Source organism: Amblyraja radiata, chromosome 1 (assembly GCF_010909765.2).
Source record: "Amblyraja radiata isolate CabotCenter1 chromosome 1, sAmbRad1.1.pri, whole genome shotgun sequence".
Classification (NCBI taxonomy): domain Eukaryota; kingdom Metazoa; phylum Chordata; class Chondrichthyes; order Rajiformes; family Rajidae; genus Amblyraja; species Amblyraja radiata.
In genome coordinates, this window is record NC_045956.1 from 116,341,544 (window position 1) to 116,365,453 (window position 23,910).

The window sequence follows — 23,910 nt, forward strand, 5'->3', positions numbered from 1 at the left end:
CGGGAACAATCTTCCTGCATCTAGCCTGTCCAATCCCTTAAGAATTTTGTAAGTTTCTATAAGATCCCCCCTCAATCTTCTAAATTCTAGCGAGTACAATCCGAGTCTATCCAGTCTTTCTTCATAAGAAAGTCCTGACATCCCAGGAATCAGTCTGGTGAACCTTCTCTGCACTCCCTCTATGGCAACAATGTCCTTCCTCAGATTTGAAGACCAGAACTGTACGCAATACTCCAGGTGTGGTCTCACCAAGACCCTGTACAACTGCAGTAGAACCTCCCTGCTCCTATACTCAAATCCTTTTGCTATGAATGCCAACATACCATTCGCTTTCTTTACTGCCTGCTGCACCTGCATGCCTACTTTCAATAACTGGTGTACCATGACACCCAGGTCTTGTTGCATCTCCCCTTTTCCTAATCGGCCACCATTTAGATAATAGTCAGCTTTCCTGTTTTTGCCAACAAAGTGGATAACCTCACATTTATCCACATTATACTGCAACTGCCATGCATTTACCCACTCACCCAGCCTATCCAAGTCACCTAGCATCCTCCTCACAGCTAACACTGCCCCCCAACCTCGTGTCATCCGCAAACTTGGAGATGTTGCATTCAATTCCCTCGTCCAAATCATTAATATATATTGTAAATAGCTGGGGTCCCAGCACTGAGCCTTGCAGTACCCCACTAGTCACTGCCTGCCTTTGTGAAAAGGACCCGTTTACTCCTACTCTTTGCTTCCTGTTTGCCAGTCAGTTCTCTATCCACATCAATACTGAACCCCCAATACCGTGTGCTTTAAGTTTGTATACTAATCTCTTATGTGGGACCTTGTCAAAAGCCTTCTGAAAGTCCAGATATAACACATCCACTGGTTCTCCCCTGTCCACTCTACTAGTTACATCCTCGAAACATTCTGTAAGATTCGTCAGACATGATTTACCTTTCGCAAATCCATGCTGACTTTGTCCAATGATTTCACCACTTTCCAAATGTGCTGTTATCCCATCTTTAATAACCGACTCAAGCAGTTTCCCCACTACCGATGTTAGACTAACTGGTCTGTAATTCCCCATTTTCTCTCTCCCTCCCTTTTTAAAAAGTGTAGTTACATTAGCTACCCTCCAATCCTCAGGAACTACTCCAGAATCTAAAGAGTTTTGAAAAATTATCACTAATGCATCCACTATTTCTGGAGCTACTTCCTTAAGTACTCTGGGATGCAGCCTATCTGGCCCTGGGGATTTATCGGCCTTTAATCCATTCAATTTACTTAACACCACTTCCCGGCTAACCTGGATTTCACTCAGTTCCTCCATATCATTTGACCCGCGGTCCCCTGCCATTTCCGGCAGATTTTTTATGTCTTCCTTGGTGAAGATGGAACCAAAGTAGTTATTCAATTGGTCCGCCATGTCCTTGTTCCCCATGATTAATTCACCTGTTTCTGACTGCAAGGGACCTACATTTGTTTTTACTAATCTCTTTCTCTTCACACATCTATAAAAACTTTTGCAGTCAGTTTTTATGTTCCCTGCCAGTTTTCTTTCATAATCCATTTTCCCCTTTCCTAATTAAGCCCTTTATCCTCCTCTGCTGGTCTGAATTTCTCCCAGTCCTCTGGTAGGCTGCTTTTTCTGGCTAATTTGTACGCTTCATCTTTTGCTTTGATACTATCCCTGATTTCCCTTGTTATCCACGGATGCACTACCTTCCCTTATTTATTCTTTTGCCAAACTGGGATGAACAATTGTTGTAGGTCATCCATGTAGTCTTTAAATGCCTTCCATTGCATATCCACCGTCAACCCTTTAAGAATTAATTGCCAGTCAATCTTGGCCAATTCACGTCTCATACCCTCAAAGTTACCTTTCTTTAAGTTCAGAACCATTGTTTCTGAATTAACAATGTCACTCTCCATAGATTACTTCATTGCTACACCTCTAGATTTTCTTAAAATCCTAAAGCTTATTGATTTCTGACTAATGCACTGAGCTACTAAACATCTTGGGTACAGTATTCGAAAGATTCACTAACTTCTATGTGAAGACATTTTTACCCAACTTAGGCCTGAATGGCTGACCCTGATTTTGAGCCTGTAAATCTTGATTCCAATTACCCCAGCCAGGGGAAAACATTACACCAAGATCTACCCTTTTAAACCCCTTTACAAATTTGTATGCATAGTATCCAATGTACAAGCCTGATCTTCTTAGATTTTGTTTTATTAGCACAGACTAACACAGATTAAAACTTTTCATATTGTGCCCACAAACCTTTATGTGGTGCTCCAAGAGTAAAAAGACCATTATCCAGAGCATGCATATAGGTGCCATTTCCCATCTCTATGGCCACACTTCCAGTAATTTCTCCAAAATTCCGAACTGCCCACCATCCTCCTGGAATAAAAGTATAAATACATCATATCTTATAACCATTAAAAATCTGATCTTGGATGTGTATTTATTTGTGTGTGTGAGTGTGAGTGTGTGTGTGTGTGTGTGTGTGTGTGTGTATATGTGTGTGATGTTCGTCTGCGTTTCACATCTCCTCGAAAACATGACGAGCTAACGGTGACATTTTTACATACTCCAATAGAGATTTACGCCATGAGGCCTTATCTGAAAAATTCATGCATTATTTCTCGTTATTTATGAAAATGTTCAAAAATTTAAAATAACTTGGAAAATAAACGAGATGCGGGGGGAGAGGGGGAGGGAAGGGGGAGTGGAGAGGGGGGGGGAACCCGGGTACATGCCCACCCGCTGCCTCGCTCGGGCCCGGTGCCTGGTGCGGAGGCTGCTGCTCTATGACCTGGGTAGGTGCTGCCTCTACCCCCTCCCTCTAGCCCCCTTTCATCTCTGCCCCTCCCTCCCTCTCTGCTTCCCCCCCCCCTCCCTGACCCTCCTCCCTCTCTAGGGAGTGGTGAATATTGGGACCTATGGGTGAGTGGTGGAGTATTGCGTTCGGGAACCAGCCCTCCCCTGTGATGCCGCGCGCCCCCCACCCCTTAATCAACCCCCTCCCCCTCCCTGCACCCCTCTCTAGCTTCGCCTGCGTAGTTGGGGGTTATGCGTGAGTGGATAAGGCGGGGGATGGGGTAAAAGGAGGGAATGAATAATATTAATATAATATCGGGGGGGGGGGAGTTAGTGTGTGTGTGTCTGGGGGTGGTTAGTGTGTGTGTGTGTGTGGGGGGTGGTTAGTGTGTGTGTGAGACGTCGAAGGCCGCCCACCACGCCCCGGAACCGCGCGTTGAGGGGATGGGACCCAACGGGTCCGCCCTGGTCTAGTAACTATTAAAATTGATCTTGGATGTGTGGGGGTGTGTGTGATGTTCGTCTGCGTTTCACATCTCCTCGAAAACACGACGCCCTAACGATGAAATTTTTACATATTCCGTTAAGAGATTTTGCCATGATGTAAAAAATCGCCTTATCTGAAAATTTGATGCATTATTTCCCGAGTTATTTATGAAAATGTTCAAAAAATTCAAATCACTTGGAAAATAAACGAGATGGTCTCGCTGATGATGTCACAATGGCTCTGCTCCTCGCGGCCTGCTGCCCTATGTTCCACTCGCTGCGAGTGACGTCCCGCCTCCCCCCCATTCTTCAAAAGACGCAGAAAGAACGAGCAAGTGGGCTATGTACTGCAGCTTCCGAGGGCTTCCGAGGTCGACGCACGCTCGCGCCTCAGCTCGCGTTACCTGAAAACTCCCGAGAGCTTTGGTCGACGCACGGCGCACGCTCGCGCCTCGGCTCGGGTTTCCCGAGAACTCTCCCCCCCCTCCCCTCTCGAATGCCTTTCGCTGATGACGTCACAATGAGCGAGCTAGCATTTCGAGAACATTCTTCAAATGCTTCAACAACGGTCATTCTCACTTTGCTTGTGAACAAAGTGCTGACTTCCAAATCTTTAAAGATAAGAGTCCGATTGAACTTCATTGTTTTGGTTTAACTTCGAAAATGATAATACATTAACGTTGAATTTTGTTGTTCTGCTGCACTATGTTCCACGCGCAGCGAGTGACGTCACCCCCCTCTCCCTCCACCTTACCCACTTCCCCCCTCCCCCTGCCCTTCTCCCTCTCTGCCCATCTCTCTCTCTCTGCCCCCCTCTCTTTCTCTCTGCCCCTTTCTCTCTCTCTCTGCCCCCTCTCTCTCTCTCTCTTCCCCCCCGTGCCTCTGCCCCTCTCTTTGTGTCTCTGCCCCTCTCTCTGTGTCTCTGCCCCCTCTCTCTCTACCCCCATCCCTCTCACTCTCTAGACGCGCCTGTGAGTTGGGAGCTATGCATGAGTGGATAGGGCGGGGATGGGGTAAAAGGAGCGAATTAATAATATTAATATAATATCAAGGGGGGTGGTTAATGTGTGTGTGTGTGTGTGTGGGGGGGGGGGGGTTGGTTAGTGTGTGTGTGTGTGTGTGTGCGTGTGGTGCATAGTGCCGCCCCCCCCCCCCCCGCAACCGAGGGGACAGGACCCAACGGGTCCCACTTGGTCTAGTTATTTATAAAATCAGCAACACATTGATAGTGTTGATCACCACGCATGACAACCTCAAGTACATCATAAGTATTGCACGAGTTTGATCAGACCACTATAATTGAAGCAGCCAAGTTAAATAAAGTCTTGCAAGTAGCAAAGAGATAAATGCTAGTAGATCGTTTATTGTGATGTTAACCGAAAAGAACTTCCCTATTTTGTTTTTAAAATAGTACCACTGTATCGTTTACATTTACCTAAACAAACAATTACAGACGTGGGTTAACCACACATCACCCCTATGGCAGTTTAGTAGGAGACCCAGATGTGAAACAAGGAATTCAGGTTTTTTTGCTTCAGAGGTGACATACTTCTCTCACCTTAGACACATTTAATACTAGATCACGGGGAAGCATCTACATGTATAAATACAGTTTAAATCCCAAACCAAACTGAGTAGTAATTGCCGCATAGCTTGGGTGCAACCAGGAATAGTTTATTTTCTGTAATTCAGACTCCACAAAAATTGTGCTCCTTCTCCACTTAAAAATACCAACAATCATCTTTTGGATACTAAATGCTGCAAGTCGTATCACTCTGGTAATCCAATAGAGGTAATATGTTGACTTGATACAAGTATATAAATTTATGAGGGAGATAAAGAGTGTTAAATAGTAAAAATCTTGTGTGATTGGCCATTGTCTTGAGAAAGTTGACCCGACTTGGATCGTTGTAATCCAGTGAAAAATCACATTGAAATTTGGGGAATGATGTGCAACTACATTCTGTTTGTACCTGCCTCTACAGTGTCCTCTTTGTGGTATTTGAAGTGAATGTTTTATCAACAAACTTCCAGGCAAGCTCATTTGGATTAATGTAAAATATTTTCTCATGTTCGAAAATGTAAGGGTGTAAAATTTACATGAAAAAAATCAAAAGAGCAAATAGATATTTTGTTACATTGTACATCCCACATAAGAGATTAGAATACAAACTTAAAGCACACGGTATTGGGGGTTCAGTATTGATGTGGATAGAGAACTGGCTGGCAGACAGGAAGCAAAGAGTAGGAGTAAACGGGTCCTTTTCACAATGGCAGGCAGTGACTAGTGGGGTACCGCAAGGCTCAGTGCTGGGACCCCAGCTATTTACAATATATATTAATGAATTGGACGAGGGAATTGAATGCAACATCTCCAAGTTTGCGGATGACACGAAACTGGGGGGCAGTGTAAGCTGTGAGGAGGATGTTAGGAGGCTGCAAGGTGACTTGGATAGGCTGGGTGAGTGGGCAAATGCATGGCAGATGCAGTATAATGTGGATAAATGTGAGGTTATCCACTTTGGTGGCAAAAACAGGAAAGTAGACTTTTATCTGAATGGTGGCCGATTAGGAAAAGGGGAGATGCAACGAGACCTGGGTGTCATGGTACACCAGTCATTAAAAGTAGGCATGCAGGTGCAGCAGGCAGTGAAGAAAGCGAATGGTATGTTAGCATTCATAGCAAAAGGATTTGAGTATAGGAGCAGGGAGGTTCTACTGCAGTTGTACAGGTCTTGGTGAGACCACACCTGGAGTATTGCGTACAGTTTTGGTCTCCTAATCTGAGGAAAGACATTCTTGCCATAGAGGGAGTACAGAGAAGGTTCACCAGACTGATTCCTGGGATGTCAGGACTTTCATATGAAGAAAGATTGGATAGACGCAGCTTGTACTCACTAGAATTTAGAAGATTGAGGGGGGATCTTATAAAAACGTACAAAATTCTTAAGGTGTTGGACAGGCTAGATGCAGTAAGATTGTTCCCGATGTTGGGGAAGTCCAGAACAAGGGATCACAGTTTAAGGATAAGGGGGAAATCTTTTAGAACCGCGATGAGGAAAACATTTTTCACACAGAGTGGTGAATCTCTGGAATTCTCTGCCACAGAAGGTAGTTGAGGCCAGTTCTTTGGCTATATTTAAGGGAGTTAGATGTGGCCCTTGTGGCTAAAGGGATCAGGGGTATGGAGAGAAGGCAGGTACAGGATACTGAGTTGGATGATCAGACATGATCATATTGAATGGCGGTGCAGGCTCGAAGGGCCGAATGGCCTACTCCTGCACCTATTTTCTATGTTTGACATTTAGAGCTAGAGTTACACAGCATGTCCAGCTTGTCCATGATGACCAAGTTGCTTATCTGAGCCGATACTCTTTGCCTGTGTTTGGTCCATATCCCTTTAAATCCTTCCTATCCATGTACCTGTCTAAATGTTTTGTAAACATTGTAATTGTACCTGCCTCTACAGTGTCCTCTTTGTGGTATTTGAAGTGAATGTTTTACCAACAAACTTCCAGGTAAGCTCATTTAGATTAATGTAAAATATTTTCTCATGTTCGAAAATGTAAGGGTGTAAAATTTACATGAAAAACTCAAAAGAGCAAATAGATATTTTGTTACTAAACTCACTTACCAACAATATCAACCACTTGGTCACCCTCATCCTCTCGTTTTCTTTTTCCTTTGTTTTTCTTCTTTTTACTTAAAATAAAATGTTATAACGAACTTTAATATGTAAACCATGAACAGGAGTAAGCGCTATGATGCCTGACCATTAAAGTTGCCCCTCAGATTCCCATTAAATATTTTCCCCTTCACCTTAAACCAATGTCCTCGATTCACCTACTCTGTGCATCTGCCCGATCTATTCCTCTCATGATCTTATACACCTTTGCAAGATCACCCCTCATCCTCCTGCGCTCCAAGGAATAGGTTTGAGTCCCAGTCTACTTAACCTCTGCCTATAGCTCGGACACTCTAATCCTGGAACATCCTCGTAAATCTTCGCAGTACCCTTTCCAGCTTTCAACATCGTTCCTATAACAGTGCCCAGGACTGAACACAATACTCTAAATGTGGGTAGACAAAAATGCTGGAGAAACTCAGCGGGTGAGGCAGCATTTATGGAGCGAAGGAAATATGTATACTATACAACTGCAACATGAACTTCCAACTTCAATACTCTGGCTGATGAAGGCCAATGTGCCAAAAGCCATTTTGACAGACAAAGGAGAGTTAGTAGATGTTGTTCACTTAGATTTTCAGAAAGCTTTTGATACCACAGTATCAAAGGGAAGATAGTAGCATGGATAGCAGGTTGGTTGGATGACAGAAGACAAAGAGTGGCAATAAAGGGGGCTTTTTTCTGGTTGGCTCGCAGTGACTAGCGGAGTTCCGCAGGGGTTGTTGCAGGGCCCGCTACTCTTCCCGTTGTACAATGATTTGGATGAGGGGATTGAAGGCTTTGTGGCCAAGTTTGTGGATGATACGAAAATAGGTGAAAGGGTAGGTAGTGTACAGATAGCAAGGACTCTGCAAAAGGACAGGTTGGAAGAGTGGACAGAGAAGTGGCAGATGGAATATAGTGTAGCAAAGTGTGGAGTCATGCATTTTGGTAGAAATAAAGGCGTAGATTATTTTCTAATTGGGGAGAAAATCCAGAAATCGGTGCAAAGGGACTTGGGAGTGCTGGTGCAGGATTTCCATAAAGTTCATCTGCAAGTCGAATCGGTAGTAAAGAAAGGAAACTCAATGCTAGCATTTATTTCAAAAGGGTTTGTATACAAAAACAGGGATGTAATGCTGAAGAAGGATCTCGAACTGAAACGTCACCCATTTCTTCTCTCCAGAGATGCTGCCTCACCCATTCTTCACAAGATAACAACCTCTCCCTGAATGTTAACAAGACAAAGGAGATTGTGATTGACTTCAGGAAGGGAAGCAGTACGCACACCCCAGTATACATTGTTGGTGCAGAAGTAGAGATGGTCAAAAGCATCAAATTCCACGGAGAAAATATCACCAGGAATTTGTCCTGGATCAGCCACAGGGAAGTTATGGCGAAGAAAACACAGCAATGCCTCTACTTCATTAGATAGCTAAAGAAGATTGGCATGCCCCCAACAACCCTCACCAACTTTTGTAGATGCACCGTAGAAAGCTTTTTATCACAACCTAGTTTGGAAATAGCTTAATCAACGTTCGCAATAAATTGCACGCTGCCTCAGCAAAGTTGCCAGCATAATTAAAGACCAGTCTCACTCTGGTCATTCTCTCTTCTCCCCTCTCCCATCAGGCAAGAGGAACAGGTTTGAAAATGCATACCTCCAGATTCAAGGGTAGTTTCTTCCCAATAGACAATAGACAATAGAAAATAGGTGCAGGAGTAGGCCATTCGGCCTTTCAAGCTAGCACCACCATTCACTGTGATCATGGCTGATCTTCCAAAATCCTGCCTTCTCCCCATACCCTCTGACTCCGCTGTCTTCAAGAGCTCTATCTAACTCTCTCTCGAAAGCATACAGAGAATTGGCCCCCATTGCCTTCTGAGGCAGAGAATTCCATAGATTCACAACTGGGTGAAAATGTTTTTCCTCATCTCCGTTCTAAATGGCCTACCCCTTATTCTTAAACTGTGGCCCCTGATTCTGGACTCCCCCAACATCAGGAACACGTTTCCTGCCTCTAACCTGTCCAATCACTTAATAATCTAATATGGTTCAATAAGACCCTCTCATCCTTCTAAATTCCAGTGTATACAAGCCCAGTCGCTCCATTCTTTCAACATATGACAGTCCCGCCATACCGGGAATTAATCTTGTGAACCTCCGCTGCACTCTCTCAATAGCAAGATTGTCCTTCCTCAAATTTGGAGACAAAAACGGCACACAATACTCCAGATGTAGTCTCACTAGGGCCCTGTACAACTGCAGGACCTCTTTGCTCCTATACTCAACTCCTCTTGTTATGAAGGCCAACATGCTGTTAGCTTTCTTCACTGCCTGCTGTACCTGCATGCTTACTTTCAGTGAACACCCAGATCCCGTTGTACTTCCCCTTTTCCGAACTTGACACCATTCAAATAATAATCTGTCTTCCTGTTCTTGCCACCAAAGTGGATAACCTCACATTTATCTACATTAACTACATCTGCCATGCATCTGCCGACTCACCCAACCTGTCCAAGTCACCCTGCATCCTCCGAGCATCCTTCTCACAGTTCACACTGCCACCCAGCTTTGTGTCATCTGTAAATTAGCTAATGTTACTTTCCCAGCAGTTATCAGGCAACTGAATGGCCCTCTCATCAGCTAAAGTGCGATCCTGATCTACCATCTACCTTGGTAAGCTATTTTCGTTTGCTCATTTAAAGTAAATATTGAAAAAAACATTGCTAGCCTAAGTGCTGCTCCAATTATTTCTGGCAGAGTTGAGGACACAGCCCAGTCCATCATGCAAACCAACTGCACTGATGGGCAGAATGACCTAATTCTACTCCTATTCCTTATGACCTTATGCACCTGTCTCACCATTCCCTTCATCCCTCTGGCAGAAAAATTCTAAAATGCATATCAATAGATTCAAGAGCAGATTCTTCCCTGCTGTCACTAGCCTCTTGAATGGACCTCTCATAACTTATAGATATCCATTCTCCCATGTTGCAACCATTATATTTTTCTTTGGTATCTGAATTTTCTCTGAAGCTGTATCATTATACTCTGCATTATTTCTTTTCAGTTTTTGAACTACCTGCTGTACTCATGAACGGTAACAATTTGATAGCATGCTAAGTAAAGCTTTTTACGGTATCTTGGTACACCCGACAATAATAAACCAATACCATTGTTGGCAGGAAAAACTATTCAATTCTACAGGTAAAATACAGCATTAAATGTGATATAGTTCCACTCAAGAAGGAACAGGCACATTTTGATGCCTGTGATATAGACACAAAATGAAGTTTAATGAATGACTCACAACCCACTTTGCCTCCGTTTACATATGAGTCCATCTCCCAGTGTCTCCTCTGCCTTTCTCATGGGCTAAAAGTCAACCCCTCACTCTCATGAAATATAGGACACTCTTCCAGGTTCGAGATCAGTCTGAAGGATCTCGACTTGAAACTACCATTCCTTCCACAGATACAGTCTGATCGATTGTTACTCCAGCACTGTTTTTCCTTCATGAATCCTGCATCTGCAATCCCTTGTATCTCCGCTCTTCTGGAGTTCCTCTTCATCCCTCTCCTCGCTCAACTCCCTCTCTCCTCATTCACCCCCCTTCTATTCTCCACGGACACCCCCGCCCCCCCAACCCTCCCTTTCCTTGGACACCCTCTTTAGTCAGGGTGGTATATCTGTGGAATTCCGTCCCTGTATCTGTCCCCTGACCCTGTATCCGTCCCTGTATCTGACCCTGTATCTGTCCCCTTTACCTGTCCCCTGTACCTGTATCTGTCCCCTGTACCTGTCCCCTGTACCTGTCCCCTGTACCTGTCCCCTGTATCTGTCCCCTGTACCTGTCCCCTGTATCTGTCCCCTGTACCTGTACCTGTCCCCTGTATCTGTCCCCTGTTCCCTGTACCTGTCCCCTGTACCTGTACCCTGACCCTGTATCTGTCCCCTGTATCTGTATCCGTCCCTGTATCTGTCCCCTTTACCTGTCCCCTGTACCTGTATCTGTCCCCTGTATATGTATCTGTCCCCTGTATATGTATCTGTCCCCTGTATCTGTATCTGTCCCTGTACCTGTCCCCTGTACCTGTCCCCTGTACCTGTACCTGTCCCTGTATCTGTCCCCTGTACCTGTACCCTGTACCTGTCCCCTGTACCTGTCCCCTGTACCTGTCCCCTGTACCTGTCCCTGTACCTGTCCCCTGTACCTGTACCCTGACCCTGTATCTGTCCCCTGTGCCCTGTATCTGTATCTGTCCCCTGACCCTGTATTATCCACCCCTCTTGCGTTCCCCGGCAAACACCCGCCCCTCTCTCTTCCTCTCAATATCAGTCCATCTCCCGTCCGACCCGCGGATCACAGACACAGACACACACGCGCCGACTCCACACTTTCTCTGCGCGCTTTCAACCTGAGCTCAGTTAAACCCGGACCTTTTCACGCCTTTCAGCACCAGCTTCGTGCGCTTCACACAGGAATACTCCGCCATGTTGTGAAGGTCGTGGGGGAGTCGCCGCCCGCAGCGCCGCCCAGTGGCGGGAGAGAGAAGTACACCACTGGCACCGGGAACAGCGCCGCCCAGTGGCGGGAGGGAGAAGCACACCACTGGCACCGGGAACAGCGCCGCCCAGTGACGGGAGAGAAAAGTACACCACTGGCACCGGAAACAGCGCCGCCCAATGGCGGGAGAGAGACAGACACCACTGGCACCGGGAACAGCGCCGCCCAGTTGCGGGAGAGAGAAGTACACCACTGGCACCGGGATCAGCGCCGCCCAGTGGCGGGAGAGAGAAGTACACCACTGGCACCGGGAAAAGCGCCGCCCAGTGGCGGGAGAGAGAAGTACACCACTGGCACCGGGAACAGCGCCGCCCAGTGGCGGGAGAGAGAAGTACACCACTGGCACCGGGAAAAGCGCCGCCCACTGCCAAAAACCCAACACCGCCCCATTGGCCTTACAGTCAATGCTGCAGTTACCCCAGCCACAATTCCTTTCCAGAGAAGATTCAACTTTGGGAAAGCGAACTGGCCTGGTTTCCAAGAAGATCTTGAAGGGAAGATCGCCTACCTTCCAGTGGACCCCAAAAACTATCAAACCTTCACCAAGTTAGTGCACCAGGCAGCCCGGAAGAACATCCCAAGAGGCTGCCGCACTCAATACATCCCCGGCCTTGACACTCCAAGCAGCGAACTATATGAGCAATACCAACAGCTCTACGAATCTGACCCCTTTGCTGAAAGCACCATGGAAGTAGGTGAGAGACTCATGACCTCCCTATCAGAATGCCGCCAACGGAAATGGCAAACTCTACTGGAGACAACTGATATGGCAAAAAACAGCAAAAAGGCATGGAGCCTCATCCGAAAAATCAGCAATGACCTATCAACACCAACACATCAACAGTATACCACCACGGCCAACCAAGTTGCGTATCAGTTGCTGCTCAACGGGAAATCCACCACCAAACAGCCAAGACCAAAGGCAGACCGACTTCAGCACTCCCAAGACACCGGACTGACTGAGCCGTTCTCCCTTGAAGAGCTCAATAACAGCATCAAAGCCCTCAAGACTGGCAAAGCCATCGGCCTGGACAATATTTTCACAGAGGAGATCAAGCAGTTTGGACCTCTGACACGGAAGTGGGTCCTTGAGCTGATGAACAACTGCATGCTGACAAGAAACATCCCAAAGATCTGGAGGAAAACCAAAATCATCGCTCTTCTAAAACCCGGTAAAGATCCAGCATATGCAAAGAGCTTCCGCCCAATCTCCCTGCTATGCCACCCGTACAAGCTGTTTGAGCGCCTGATCCTCAACAGGCTTGCCCCAGTCGCTGAACCAGCCATCATCCCTCAACAAGCTGGATTCCACCCTGACAAATCCACAACAAGTCAACTTCTGAATCTCACACAGCACATTGAAGACGGGTTCCAGAAAGGACTGGTGACAGGAGCCGTCTTTATTGATCTGTCTGCCGCGTATGACACTGTGAACCACCGCCTCCTCCTAAAAAAGATCTTAGAGAATACCAAAGACCTGGCACTCATGGACCTCATCGGAGCCCTCCTGAAAGATAGGCGCTTCTATGTTGTCCTTAACAACAAGCAAAGTCGCTGGCGACGACAACGGAATGGCTTGCCTCAAGGTAGTGTGCTGGCTCCACTACTATTTAACATCTACACCAATGACCAGCCAATGGACCAGAACACTGAGCGGTTCATCTACGCCGACGACCTCTGTGTAACATCCCAAGAGAGTACGTTTGAAGCTGTAGAAGCGAATCTCACCTCAGCCCTAGATGAGCTACACCTCTACTACGAGCGCAACCACCTACACGCAAACCCTGCGAAGACCCAAGCCTGCTCGTTCCATCTCAGGAACCGGGAAGCAAACAGACCCCTTAACATCACATGGTCTGGAACACCTCTTGAGCACTGCACCAACCCTGCCTACCTCGGTGTAACACTGGATCGCACTCTCTCCTATAAGGAACACATCAAAAACACCAAATTGAAAGTTAACTCCCGAAATAACATCCTCCGGAAGCTGACCAACTCCAAATGGGGAGCCACAGCACACACATTAAGATCTACTGCTCTGGCCCTGTGCTACTCCTCTGCGGAGTATGCGTGTCCTGTTTGGGAGAGATCATCCCATGCCAAGAAACTAGACCCAGCATTGAATAACACCTGCCGCTCAATCACTGGCTGCTTGAAGCCCATCAACATAAACAACCTGCACCTCCTCGCTGGCATTGCCCCTGCTGATGTGAGACGGGAAGTCGCCAGCTGAGTAGAGATGACCAAGGCCACCAGTGAAGAACGCCACCTCCTCTACGGACGTGTACCCCCGGCCCAACGGCTGAAGTCCAGGAGAAGCTTTCTCAGCCATGTCCAGCCCCTAATAGCATCACGGGAAGAAACCAGACTCCAACTATGGACAAAAAGGCTTGAGGACGACCCCCCTCCTATTGACATGGGTATCCCTCCTTCTGAAGCCCTCCCTCTGGGCTCAGAAGCACCATGGGTCCAGTGGAAGACGCTCAACCGCCTGAGAACAGGAACAGGGCGATCAAAAGCTGCCATGGCCAGATGGGGCTATGAAACTGGCCAAACCACCTGTGAATGTGGAGAAGAGGACCATACAATGCAGCACTGTCTTGTCTGCCCCCTACTATCTAACCAGTGCAGCCCAAAGGATCTTGCAGTGTTCAATAAAAACGCAAAGGACTGTGTAAAGGAATGGGAAACTGTCATATAACCAACCAGCTTCAAAGACTCGAAAAGAAGAAGAGGTGGCGGGAGAGAGAAGTACACCACTGGCACCGGGAACAGCGCCGCCCAGTGGTGGAGACGGGGCATCTCTGGCACCGGGAACAGCGCCACCCAGTGGCGGGAGAGAGAAGTACACCACTGGCACCGGGAACAGCGCCGCCCAGTGGTGGAGACGGGGCATCTCTGGCACCGGGAACAGCGCCACCCAGTGGCGGGAGAGAGAAGTACACCACTGGCACCGGGAACAGCGCCGCCCAGTGGCGGGAGAGAGAAGTACACCACTGGCACCAGGAACAGCGCCGACCGGGAACAGCGCCGCCCAGTGGTTGGAGAGAGAGGGACACCACTGGCACCGGGAACCAAAGATCAGGGAACAGCGCCGCCCAGTGGTGGGAGGGAGGCGGACACCACTGGCACTGGGAACAGCGCCGCCCAGCGGCGGAGACGGGGCATCTCTGGCACCTGGAACAGCACCGCCCAGCGGCGGGTAATAATAATAATGGATGGGATTTATATAGCGCCTTTCTAGAATACTCAAGGCGCTTTACATCGCATTATTCATACATTCCTCAGTCACACTCGGTGGTGGTGAGCTACTTCTGTAGCCACAGCTGCCCTGGGGCAGACTGACGGAAGCGTGGCTGCTAATCTGCGCCTACGGCCCCTCCGACCACCACCAATCACTCACACACATTCACAGTAGGGACATCTCCACCCGCAGCAACACGCAGTGGATAGGTGACAAATTTAAACATGCCCTCGATTTATAACGAGTTGTTTTCCAGAACGTTAACGACCAATCTTCAATGTTAGCACTAAGTGGCGGTTGCATCAACAAACCACTGGATGGACAACTGCCGTGAATTTATATGCTGGCGTTTGGGGAGGCCAAGAGTAGAGTTCAATGTTTAATTGTCATATGTACTGACAATGAAATCCTTGCAGCAGCATAGCTATTTACAATATACATCAATGATTTGGATGAAGGGGTTCAAAGTAACATTAGCAAATTTGCAGCTGACACAAAGCTGGATTGTAGTGTGAACTGTGAGGAGGATGCTATGAGAATGCAGGGTGACTTGGACAGGTTGGGTGAGTCGGCAGATGCATGGCAGATACAGTTTAATGTGGATAAAAGTGAGGTTATCCACTTTGGTAGCAAAAACAGGAAGGCAGATTATTATCTAAATAGTGTCAAGTTGGGAAAAGGGGAAGTACAATGGGATCTGGGGGTCCTTGTTCATCAGTCAATGAAAGTAAGCATGCAGGTACAACAGACAGTGAAGAAAGCGAATGGCATGTTGACCTTCATAACAAGAGTACATAGAAACATAGAAACATAGAAAATAGGTGCAGGAGGAGGCCATTCGGCCCTTCGAGCCAGCACCGCCATTCATTGTGATCATGGCTGATCATCCCCTATCAATAACCCGTGCCTGTCTTCTCCCCATATCCCTTGACTCCACTAGCCCCTAGAGCTCTATCTAACTCTCTCTTAAATCCATCCAGTGACTTGGCCTCCACTGCCCTCTGTGGCAGGGAATTCCATAAATTCATAACTCTCTGGTTGAAAACGTTTTTTCTCACCTCAGTCTTAAATGACCTCTCCTTTATTCTAAGACTATGGCCCCTGGTTCTGGACTCACCCAACATTGGGAACATTTTTACTGCATCTAGCTTGTTCAGTCCTTTTATAATTTTATATGTTTCTATAAGATATCCCCTCATCCTTCTAAACTCCAGTGAATTCAAGCCTAGTCTTTTCAATCTTTCCTCATATGACAGTCTCGCCATCCCAGGGATCAATCTCGTGAACCTACGCTGCACTGCTTCAATCACAAGGATGTCCTTCCTCAAATTAGGAGACCAAAACTGTACACAATACTCCAGATGTGGTCTCACCAGAGCCCTATACAACTGCAGAAGAACCTCTTTACTCCTATACTGAAATCCTCTTGTAGTAGTTGAGTTGTTGAGTATAGGAGCAAAGAGGTCCTTCTGCAGTTGTACAAGGCCCTAGTGAGACCACACCTGGAGTATTGTGTGCAGATTTGGTCTCCACATTTGAGGAAGGACATTCTTGCTGTTGGGGGAGTGCAGCGTAGGTTTACAAGGTTAATTCCCGGGATGGCGGGACTGTCATATGCTGAGAGAATGGAGCGGTTGGGCTTGTATACTGTGGAATTTAGAAGGATGAGAGGGGATCTTATTGAGACATATAAGATTATTAAGTGTTTGGACACGCTAGAGGCAGGAAACATGTTCCGGATGCTGGGGGAGTCCAGAACTGGCGGAAGTGGCGGCGCTGTGATACAGCTGCGGCTCGCCTGCAGTCTGTCTGTTTTTACTTTTTATGTCGTTTTTTTTTGTCTAGTTTAGTAATTTTTTTGGTTATTAGGTGGTGTTATGTGTGTGGGGGGAGGGTGAAACAGAGCTTTCTGTCTCTCCCTTCGGGGGAATGCGACTTTTTGTCGTATCCCCCTTCTCTTCCCCCGTCTGCGCTGAGGCCTAATGGCGGAGCTGGCGGCCTCCAACCTGCGACCGACCTCGAGGGTCCGGAGGTAGAGCCAGCCAGGACTCACCAACGCGAGGCTGGCCGTCTTCGAGCTGTGGCGACGTCCGGGTAGCGGCACGACTCGGTGCTCCGGTGAGGGCGAACGGTGCGGGGCTGAGACACTCCTGTGCGGCCGGCACGGCTACTGGCTGGAAGGCGCTCCCGAGCGAGCGGCCTGGTGCGGAGCTGAGACACTCCTGTGCGGCCGGCACGGCTACCGGCTGGAAGGTGCTCCCGTGTGAGCAGCCCGGTGCGGGGCTGAGACGCTGCCTTGTGGGCGGCCCTGTGCGGAGCGGAGACGGTGCTACGGCGGCTGAGGCGGCGGCGACCTGGATCCTGGGCTCGGCCGCGGGCCGGTGGAGGACAATGTCGGGAGCTCGCAGGTCACTGGCTGGTGCCTGTTTTCCGGAGCACCCGTTGCAACAGCTGCGGGCAGCTTCGACCACCCCCCGGGCCGCCATCGCCCAGTGGGGTATCGCCTCGGCGCAGAGGGAGAAGAGGAGGGAAGAGACAGTAACTCTAAGACTTTTGCCTCCATCACAGTGAGGAGGTGTTTGGTGAACTCACTGTGGTGGATGTTAATTTGTGTTTATTGTGTTTTGTTATTATTACATGTATGGCTGCAGGCAACAGCATTTCGTTCAGACCGAAAGGTCTGAATGACAAATAAAGGTATTCAATAAAGGTATTCAACTAGGGGCTACAGTTTAAGAATAAAGGGTAAGCCATTTAGAAAGGAGATGAGGAAACACTTTTTCTCACAGAGAGTTGTGAGTCTGTGGAATTCTCTGCCTCAGAGGGCAGTGGAGGCTGGTTCTCTGGATACTTTCAAGAGAGAGCTAGATAGCGGAGTCAGGGGATATGGGGAGAAGGCAGGAACGGGTACTGATTGTGGATGATCAGCCATGATCACATTGAATGGCGGTGCTGGCTCAAAGGGCCGAATGGCCTCCTCCTGCACCTATATCTATTGTCTAGAAACGTTGTTTTCCATGTGGATAAAATGAGAATAGTTATGACTGTCAACCGAAAACTAATTCACGATATCTTACAAAAGATCAACTAAAGTCCCTGGAGGATTGATAGTGTAGTCTTACTCAATTCAGAGAAAGAGAGGCATAAGTTTTCATCATAATTGCATCATGACCATGATTATTTTATGCTGATAATGGACACATGACTGCGAGACAGTGTGGAAGAAGGGAAGAAGAGCAAGAAGGATACAAAACAATCAGTAGAAGAGGTTGTAGGTCTTCTGACTATTTGGTCAGAAACTAAACATCAAACCCAACTGATTTCTGGTAGTAATAATCACCCATAGGCTCATTGACACCATGATTACTCTAAGGCTTTGACCACCCTTCTATTAAACAATTTCCCCACTGACAATTTAATTGTCCCTGATTTTGGAATCTCCAATTTCTGCAGCTACTGACATCCAATCCCTCTGTCTCCCCATCTTTCTAATTCCTCGAGGTTTATGATTCTCTCAACACCCCACTGGTCGCCGTTCCCTTGTGATCCTACCCCAACAAATGGTCTTCCCTGACCCAGCCTCAAAAGGATAGTTTCAAGACAAGTCAGAAGCTACTAATGGTGCAGCACTTAAATGATTAGATTATTGGTTTAGATGCTTAGACTAACATTTGAGAGATTTGAATGTAAATCCCACTATGGAAACCATGGGATTTAAAAAGCAGTTAATTAAATAATCGTGAATCTAAATACAAATCAGCTTCATCAATGATGAGTATGAACCTACTTACTCATCTTTTTCCATTATTTCACAAAGGCAAGGAAATCTGCTATATTTACCTGGATTGACCTTTCAGTGACTCCAGATCAACACAGTAGTAGTGCAAGACTGCTGTTTAGAAAGATTTTAAAAAATGCCATCCGGGGCACTTAGGCAAGGCAAGGCAACTTTATTTATATAGCACATTTCATACACGAGGCAGACTCAAAGTGCTTCACATAAAAACATGTCATACAATAAATGAAATAATAAAATGAAATAAAATAGAAGAACTAAAAGAAAAGAAAAGCAAAATTAAAAATGCATTATAAAAAGTGCAAAAGTTAAAATTGCAATGTAGTTAAGATTTAGCTGAAAGCTAAAGTAAACATAAAAGTTTTCAGTCTTGTTTTAAAAGTGGTCAAAGTTGAGGCAAGTCTTAAATCTTCAGGAAGTTTATTCCAGCTATTTGTTGCATAGTAACTAAATCCTGCTTTCCCATGTTTTGTATTTACTCTGAGAACAATATCCGGTAGGCGGCGCGACTCTCGTCAGCTGCGGCCTCTGCAGTCCGTCTGCGTTTTTATTATTTTATGTCTATGTTTCTATGTAGTTTTTGTTATTTTTGTTGGGGTATGTGTGTGGGGGGTTGGGGGTGGTGTGGGGGGGTTGGGGGTAACTTTTAAATCTCTCCCTGCACGGGAGACCCGACCTTTTCTTTGTCGGGTCTCCGTTGTCGTTGGGGCTGCAACGAGGAGCGGCCTCCAACAGGAAGACCGGGGGCTGTGGTGCCGACTACTCACCTCACCGTCGCGGAGCTGGCCGAGTCCAGAGCGGGTGGAGCTGTGGTGGACGCTGCTGCGACCCGACCCCCGGAGATTCGGTGGCTGCAACTGCGGGTTTGGCGGACGGTACCGGGAGCCCGAGGGTCCCTGGAGGGAGACCGCTTTTCGGGGCTTCCGCAACGGCGAATTCTCCCGCCCGAGTTGCGGGGTTGAAGAGCTCCTGGAGCGGGGCCTTACAGCACCGCCCCGCGCGACTTGGAATGGCGGCGGGTCTCTGCGAGCGCGCGCCGGGGGCTCTAACACCAAGACCCGGTGTGCGACCTTGCATCACCCGGCGTGGCTTTAATGGCCACGGGACAATTCGCCATCGCCCGCCGGGGGCTTTGACTTTGACTCTGACATCGGGGGGGAGAGTGCAGTGGAGAGAGAAGTTTTTTTGGCCTTCCATCACAGCAATGTGATGGATGTTTATGTAAATTATGTTGTGTCTTGGGTCTATTTGTTTGTAATGTATGGCTGCAGAAACGGCATTTCGTTTGGACCTCAAGGGGTCCAAATGATAATAAATTGAATTGTATTGTATTGTATTGAATCACTAGCAGATTGGTTTCAGAAGATCTTAGAAGGCTTATATAGTGGAAGCATGTCAGTGATATACTTTGGCCCTAAACCATGTAGTGATTTATAGGTGAGCAGCAGGATTTTAAAATCAATTCTCTGACATACAGGGACCAATGTAAGGATTTAAGAATTGGTGTAATGTGTTCAAATTTTTTGGTCTTTGTTAGAATTCTAGCAACAGCGTTCTGAACAAGCTGTAGCTGCCTGACAGTTTTTTTTGGAAGACCTGCAAGGAGACCGTTACAATAATCTAGCCTACTAGTAATAAAGGCATGTACAAGTTTTTCTAAGTCTTGAGCTGACATGAGTCCTCTTAATCTTGCTATGTTTTTGAGGTGACTTAGTGAATACATAGCCTTGAGGTCCAAATAGATCTGACTTGATGAAAGTGATACCCAACTCAAGAAGTTAGCTGTGAAAGAGAAGCTTTTGTGGTTGGAAAAGCAACCTGAATCCTCTCGTGTTTGTCCAACCCGTTAGCGGATTAAGGCACATGTATGAAAAAGGATTGGATAAATTAAGAACAACTGGTGGAACAAGGATATGCAAAGGTCTGCACATGGGCAGGAGGAAAGTTGCTGGGAAAATTCAGCTGGTTAGGCCACACATGCGGAAAAAGAAACAGAAATAATGCTTCAGGTTGGAACTCAGAATGGGGCTGCTCACGGCGTAACTAGTAGACCTGCTGCCTACAACATCAGCAACCTGAGTTTAATTCTGAAATTTCCACATTCCACTTGTGACCCCTGGTTTCACCTGAGTGCCCCGTGTCACTGTGAATTTCTTCTAGTGTGTGGGTGAGGGGCAGTATTTGGCAAGAATTTCATTGTCCTATCAGGGACACATGACAATAAACTCACTTGAACTTGAACTTGAGCTGGTAGAGATTAAAATGGATTAGGGTAGAATTAGGGCGAAGATGGGTGCTTGACAGACAGCATGGACTCAGTAGGCTGAAGGGCTTGTTTCTATGCAGTATGGCCCCATTACAGTAAGTTGTACAGTGAAATGTTACTAGACAAGTCACATGTTAGTTACTGACTCCACTGATCTCCCTAATAATTGAGACTGAAACAGACTATTGGCAACCTTGGTGACATATTTGGCCACGATCTTACTCACTGGTAAATCTTTAACCATGTATCTAAGACATTGCTAAGACCATCTATTTCTACCTCTGTAACATAACCTGGCCTCACCCATAGCTCATCTCATCTGCCCTTCAAATTATCATCCATTCCTATATTACCTTGAGATCTGTATATTCTGGACAGACATTAAAACTAGAAGGGAGTCGTCGAGGTGAGTTCATGATTGGATAAGGTGTGATTTTAATGAATGGCGAGTGATTAGCCCATACCTGCCACTGCTACATGCACCACTTCTAGCCAAATTGTTCAATTTTTGAACCATTTCTAGCCAACTTGTGTGGTACTCTGTAACCTGGTTTGCAGCCCATGTTATACTGATCACCCTGTGCTTGCTATCCTGCATTAACTCTCATTAAATATGAACCTCATCCATAAGATTCTCATCCTTGTTCTCAAATCCCTCCTTGGCCTCACCCCTGCCTAACTCTCCTTCAGCCTTAAAATCCTCTGATATGGACCTTGATCCACCTTTTTAGTTTAGTTTAGAGAGACAGCACGGAAACAGGCCCTTCGGCCCACCGGGTCCTCGCCAACCAGCGATCCTCGCACATTAACACTATCCTACTCCACTAGGGACAATTTTTACATTTACCAAGCCAATTAACCTACAAACCTGTACGTCTTTGGAATGTGGGAGGAAACCGAAGATCTCGGAGAAAATCCACGCACTCATGGGGAGAATGTACAAACTCCGTACAGACAGCACACGTAGTCAGGATTGAACCCAGGTCTCCGGCGCTGCATTCGCTGTAAGGCAGCAACTCTACCGCTGCACCACTGTGACCGCCTCCATGACCTGTTTGAGATTCTTGGTAGCTTTGCCTTTAGTGTTCAACATCATCCCTCTACTTTGCCAATTCTCCAGCCCATTTGCCGACCCTTTCAAGATCATTGGTCCTCATATTTCCAGATATGTCTTGGAGACAAATTTGCTGGTACCCCATGAAACAGCTTGGAACATGTTGCCACGGAATTGGTGCTAGCTAGACACAAGCTATTCTTGTCCCTAATGGGCATGTTGCAACAACGTGGATATTGATAATAACCCAGAGACTAACTGTCGATGGCAAATTATAGTAAATGGAGAAATAGTAGGGATATGTTTTGTATAATTTCATGCCTTGTAAGAAAAAATCATCTCTTGATGCTGCTTTATTTTCCTAACAATATTCCTGCTTCATGACTCACTTAGAGATAATATCAGTATCAGTATCAGTATATCTTTATTGTCATTTTTCTGAGTACTCACATACCCAGAGGAAACAAAAAAACATTGCTCAACCAGTGTCCATTCAGTGTGCAGTACAAATAACAACAAATAACTAGAAATAAAAAACATATATCATGAACAAATTAAATTAAACACTCTACTCTCTACTAAACATCAACAGGCGTTCCGATCGACAGCTGCTGCAGTGTGTCCAGGTTGATGGTTGGTGCGCGATACTTTGGCAGGGGGCTAAGTCCGTTTATCAGTCTTATAGCCTGCGGGAAGAAGCTGAGGAGCATCCTGCTGGTTTTGCAGCTAATGCTCCTGTACCTCTTCCCAGACGGCAGGATGGAGAATATGTGATGCGATGGGTGGTAGGGGTCTTTGATGATGGAGATGGCTCTGTTGATACATCTCTTCCTGTATATATCCAGCAAGAAAGGGAGTGGAGCACCAATAATCCTGCTGGCGGTCTTCACAATCCTGTCAAGTTGGTGCCGTTCGTACGCCTTGCAGCTCCCGAACCAGGAAGTGATGCCGTTGGTTAATGTGCTCTCGATTGTCCCCCTATAAAAAGTTCTTAGATGTGTAGTGGGGAGACCTGCTTTACGTAGTCTTCGGAGAGGGTGTAGTCGCTGCTGGGCTCTCTTGACCAGTGCTGTGGTGTTGGTTGTGGACATCAGGTCATCTGACAGGTGGAGTCCTAGGAACTTCACGCTGCTGACCCTTTGCAGCTGCTATTGTATACTTGTTTATGTATGAAGTGGGTTTAAGTACAGATTGAAGATGCTCTATTTTTACCTAAGTAGGTCTTCTTCCCTTTGTTATTACCAAAGCAGAGCTCTGCTTAGTAGATAAATGGCTAGTGGGCTCTAGTTACAGTTTGTTCAGGATTTCAGTTGCACAGGGAAGGAAATCTTTGGCAACATTATTTGTTGTAATCATACTGATCTGATCCTCGGCTAGGTGGTCAATAAGCACCCTTTTGTTCAGGTGCCACGACTTATCGCTTGAGCTGTAGAGATCATCGATCACTCTGAAATGGCAGTCACCCTTTGTTGTGAGGAAGGAAGTTTGCCCAAGAGGAGCTCAAAACTGCACTCTTGACCTGACCCTCTTTGCTAATGTCTAACAGAGCCTTTGAACAGCTCAGTGATCAATTGCTGCGCTGTGAGTTGATATTCTGAGATGGTCAAGGGAATGGATCAGATAATTAAAAAATATCACCAACAAATTATAGCAATATGACAGTAAAACACGTTTAAATTAAGGGGCTGTCCCACTTGGCGATTTTTTCGGTGACTGCCCGCGTCATATCAGTGTCGCCAAAAGATTTTGAACATTTCAAAATCCAGCGGCGACAAAAAAAATGTTGTGACACTTGAGGAAACACTGTGCGTCAACATGTCATCACGCCGCGTCAACGCCGCATCACGCCGCAACTTTTTTGGTGACCTGATACGTCAGTCAATGATGCCGGCAGTCGCCAAAAACATCGCCAAGTGGGACAGGCCCTTGAGTACATTGTACATTTTTCGACACTATGTTCTTTATTTATGCAAAACATGAAATGGACACAATTACACAGAATCAAAGG

The 23,910-nt window shown here is 46.7% G+C and overlaps 1 protein-coding gene across 1 annotated transcript in view; it reads right to left on the bottom strand.

Moving 5' to 3' along the window:
• frg1 (FSHD region gene 1) overlaps positions 1–11,522 on the bottom strand; it is a 29,580-nt gene extending 18,058 nt beyond the window's left edge. Inside the window, exons 1-3 of the mRNA XM_033029621.1 lie at positions 11,416–11,522; positions 6,942–7,009; positions 2,279–2,401 (exon numbers count right to left, since the gene is read on the bottom strand). Of these exons, the coding sequence (XP_032885512.1) occupies positions 2,279–2,401; positions 6,942–7,009; positions 11,416–11,471 (247 nt within the window). The 5' untranslated portion in view covers positions 11,472–11,522. The remainder of the gene's footprint in view (positions 1–2,278; positions 2,402–6,941; positions 7,010–11,415) is intronic.
• Between the last annotated feature and the right edge of the window lie 12,388 nt (positions 11,523–23,910).